The 4,517-nt window shown below is 37.1% G+C and overlaps 1 protein-coding gene across 1 annotated transcript; it reads right to left on the bottom strand.

Annotated features, from left to right (window-relative positions):
- Positions 1–1,851: 1,851 nt before the first annotated feature.
- On the bottom strand, positions 1,852–2,535 carry LOC129903406 (histone H4). Its single transcript, XM_055978958.1, has 2 exons — positions 2,430–2,535; positions 1,852–2,304 (listed from the first exon to the last, which is right to left on the bottom strand). The coding sequence occupies exon 2, from the start codon at positions 2,292–2,294 to the stop codon at positions 1,983–1,985; it is 312 nt and encodes a 103-aa protein (XP_055834933.1). The 5' UTR covers positions 2,295–2,304; positions 2,430–2,535; the 3' UTR covers positions 1,852–1,982.
- Between the last annotated feature and the right edge of the window lie 1,982 nt (positions 2,536–4,517).

The following is a 4,517-nucleotide window of genomic DNA, read 5'->3' as shown; positions in this document are numbered from 1 at the left end:
TTTGTATTAAATTCTGAGAATTTGAATCAATATATATACAACTATTTGGTTTATGAATATATTGTGCCTTATTCCGAAAAAGAAACTATTCTTTTGGTCACTGCATTTCAGACTTTTCAGCAACAAGCGACTTAACAAGGCATGTAAAAGCATTAATCAAAAGATATTCATTAAAAGCATTAATCAAAAGATATTCATTAAAAGCATTAATCAAAAGATATTCATTAACACTCCTTGGAAAGCTCCTTTTACAACCTCCCAGCTGCATCAGTTTCAATAATATGCAAGTACATAATGGCCTCCATGCCTGTTCCTCCCCAGCTACTCGTACCCTTGGTCAAATAATCCATTTCCAGCTCGCCTTCCTCAATCCCCATCTGTTTCCAGTTCAAGAGAATAGCCGAGAAGAAATGGAGGTGCTCAAGGAATGTAGCTCAGTATCAAAAGTATTTGGAGCACCATTCCCACAAAAGCAAACACCATTCAAGAAAGCCTGTGGAAAATACACCAGAACATGCTTGTCCCGATTATGGGGTCAAATCAATACGTTATGAGAAGAAAAATTGGAATATCAATCTCATCTATTGATTGCAAATGCTATTAATAGTAAAAAGGGCAGCCCGGTGCACTAAAGCTCCCGCTATGCGCGGGGTCCAGGGAAGGGCCTGACCACAAGGGTCTATTGTACGCAGCCTTGCCTTGCATTTCTGCCAGAGGCTGTTTCCAAGGCTTGAACCCGTGACCTCCTAGTCACATGGCAGCAACTTTACCAGTTACTCCAAGGTTCCCCTTCTGCAAATGCTATTAATAGTATGGTCGTTTTTTTTAACATCTCTTTTTGTTGTTCTAATGTAATGCTATCAGTCATCTTAGCTAAATTCCTTCAAACTCCTCAATCAATATCAACCAGATATGGTGACTACTTAGGCTTGGTTTACTTTGGTTTGAATGTAAACAGCAGCTCCTCCCAAACTTTTCAATGATCACTCTCTTCAAATCCCAACTGTGCAACTCTCTCCTCCTTACTGTGACGAAACCAGGTGCATTGAGTAGTTAGGGCAAGGAAACAGGACTGGCACCATCCCAGTTGTTGCTTGTAACCAGCAACATTTGCACAACTCATCTCCTGGAAATGGGATTCAACAATGACCACATGACTAAAAAGGGCAGCCCGGTGCACTAAGGCTCCCGCTATGCGCAGGGTCCGGGGAAGGGCCTGACCACAAGGGTCTATTGTACGCAGCCTTACCTTGCATTTCTGCCAGAGGCTGTTTCCAAGGCTTGAACCCGTGACCTCCTGGTCACATGGCAGCAACTTTATCAGTTACTCCAATGCTCCCCTTCAACCACATGACTAAACAGTACATATCTAATAGGAGTAGAGTACTGGCTAGGCATTTGGGAAATCCTCTAAAGAAAGAACAGTCTAGTGACTCCGTTATTTGCCTCCTTACAAGACAGAACAGCTACGGACCTAACTAATGGCATTACCACCAATGGCTCCTTTCCAATGTCTAGTTGGAACCATGGAACAGGTAATGATAATGAACACACACGTAAATAAACACCAGAATATTGGATTCTGAGAGTAGTGATGAAGGCATAGAAATCCCAGTGACTTAACTCTGCTCTTGAATGAGTTCAACAGCACCAAGAGGTCCTTTAGGTGAAGTAAACATTGACAGACCCATCTTTTGTTCAATTCCAATTAAGTTTCTCTCACTCGTATTGCAATGTTTTTCACTAGCTACAGCCTCTTATTCTTCTCTCTATACACTCAAATCTTCACTGATTAAATTCGAGGAAAAAACAAGACATTTGACAAAGAATTCAACAAATTGACAGATCAAATAGAGAAAGATATAGCAATTTCATTAATTTAACACTAACATAATTACACCAAACAAAAACCCCAACACTGAATTGCAACCCACATTCGTCAATTTCCACCACACATTTGTCTTCTCTTGAGAAGAAGAATCCTAACCACCGAAACCATATAGAGTCCTTCCTTGCCTCTTGAGTGCATACACAACATCCATAGCAGTCACCGTCTTCCTCCTAGCATGCTCAGTATAAGTAACAGCATCACGAATCACATTCTCCAAGAAGATCTTCAGAACCCCACGGGTCTCCTCATAGATAAGACCACTTATACGCTTCACTCCTCCTCTACGAGCCAAACGCCTAATAGCTGGCTTTGTGATACCTTGAATGTTATCACGGAGAACCTTACGATGTCGTTTTGCTCCTCCCTTACCCAATCCTTTGCCTCCTTTTCCACGTCCTGACATCTTCGATTCACTGCAAAAGCAAAAAATTAAAAAAAAATTATCACATTTTCACGAGATTCAGAGAAAACCCATCTCAAATAATTCATTATTTAATGAGAAATTAACAGTAATATTAATGAAGAAAACTAGTTAAACCTGAATGTAATTGGAAGCTGAAGAAGTTTTGAATGAGAATGGAGAAACGAGCTGAACTTCTGTATTTAAAGGATAGTGACAGATACTACAGGGAAGAGAGCTTCGATCTATGTCGAGGAATAATGTTAGCCGTAGATGAGTATATTTAACGGCTGAGATGAGATGTCATGAAAATGACGAAGATCGATGACCTGGCATTCCAAAATTTGAATTGTTTTTTTTTTCCTCATATTGGAGGGAAATATTAAAGAAATTATGGGCGGGAGTCGGGACGAGTACCGTAGACATTCCTTTTCATTTTTAAGCTATCATTTAAATGTATTCTTATTTTTAAATATTATGTAAATATAATCTTTGTATAATGTTAAATATGGTTTTTATATTTGCTAAGTTCTTTCCCTTATTATCTCTCTCTAATTAATTTTGTCAAGTTAGTTATTTTCATAACACGTTATCAGCACGAGACTCCGGCTATTTGTTTTTGAAGGTAACAAAAAGTGGTAAGAATTTTATTTAATTTTCTTTTCATAAAATGGCAAATATTTTAAAAATTGAATTTGTTGCTTTGGATATCTCTGGAAAAGATTACTCCTCATGGGCACTAGATGCCGAAATTCATCTTGAATCGATGGGTCTGGCAGACACCATCAAAGTTGATAACACGGCATCTAGTCAAGACCGTGCAAAAGCTATGATTTTCCTCCGCCACCATCTTGACGAGGGTCTTAAATTATAATATCTTACATTAAAAGATCCCTTGAAATTGTGGAAAAATTTAAAAGAAAGGTATGACCACCTGAAGTTGGTCATGCTTCCACAAGCACGTTATGACTGGTTAAATCTGAGACTGATGAACTTTAAAAATATAACTGAATATAATTCTGCTTTATTTAGAATTATAGCTCAGTTAACTTTATGCGGAGATGAAATCACGGAACAAGATAAACTTAAAAAAACATACTCCACATTTCCACCCGCGAATATGCTCCTACAGCAGCAATATCGCGAAAAAAGCTTTAAAAAATATTCTGAATTACTTTCTCACCTTCTTATTGCTGAAAGACATAATGAACTATTAATGAAAAATCATGATAGTCGGCCAGCTGGTTCTTTGCCACTCCCTGAAGTGAATCAGGCAAATTCTAACCAACGAGAAAGAGGCCATGGCCCCAGTCGTGGTCGTGGTCGTAGTCAAAGAAGGAATTTTAATCATGATGCTCGGCTTGCACCGATAAATAACCAGCAATATAAAAGGCAGGGTAAAAATCCAGAAGTTTTACCGAAGAATAATTCAGAAACGATATGTCATAGATGTGGAGGTGTGGGGCACTGATCGCGTATTTGCCGGTCATCAAAACGCTTGGTTCAGCAATATCAGGCATCGTTAAAGAGGGCAGAAAATAATCCAGAGACAAATTTTATCTCTGAGGACAATATTGAGCCCATGCATCTGGATGTAGCTGATTTCTTTAATTTTCCAGAAATAAATATGAATGTTGATAAGCCCGATAATATTTAAATAATTCTCTTTGTTGTTGTATGTATTAAATATTGTGTTTGTATTTTTCTAGATCCATGTAATAAAATAAAAATTTGTATAATAAATTATATATTAATTATAATATTTACTTTCTTTCTTTGTGAAGAAAATATGGAAATGCCTCAAATCTTGTTTGGATCAATGATAAATCACGAGGATATTTGTGTAATTGATAGTGGAACAACCCATGCTATATTTAAAAATGAGAAATATTTTTCCAATTTACTTAGAAGAAAATCTAATGTTACTACAATTTCTGGTAATTCAAAAATGATAGAAGGCTCCGGAAGAGCTACTATACTTCTGCCTAAGGGAACAAAAATTGTTATAGAAGATGCACTATTTTCTTCTAAATCCCCAAGAAACTTGTTAAGTTTTAAAGATATCCGCATAAATGGATATCATGTTGAGACATTAAATGAAATAAATATTGAATATCTTGGTATAACCAAGAGTGTCTCAGGCCAGAAATATATTTTGGAAAAATTACCAACTTTGTCATATGGCCTATATTATGCAAAAATTAGTGCAATTGAAGCACATATGAT

Source organism: Solanum dulcamara, chromosome 9 (assembly GCF_947179165.1).
Source record: "Solanum dulcamara chromosome 9, daSolDulc1.2, whole genome shotgun sequence".
NCBI classification, from domain to species: Eukaryota; Viridiplantae; Streptophyta; class Magnoliopsida; order Solanales; family Solanaceae; genus Solanum; species Solanum dulcamara.
The sequence above is the reverse complement of the archived record's forward strand: the minus strand, read 5'-3'. Positions and strand labels throughout refer to the sequence as shown.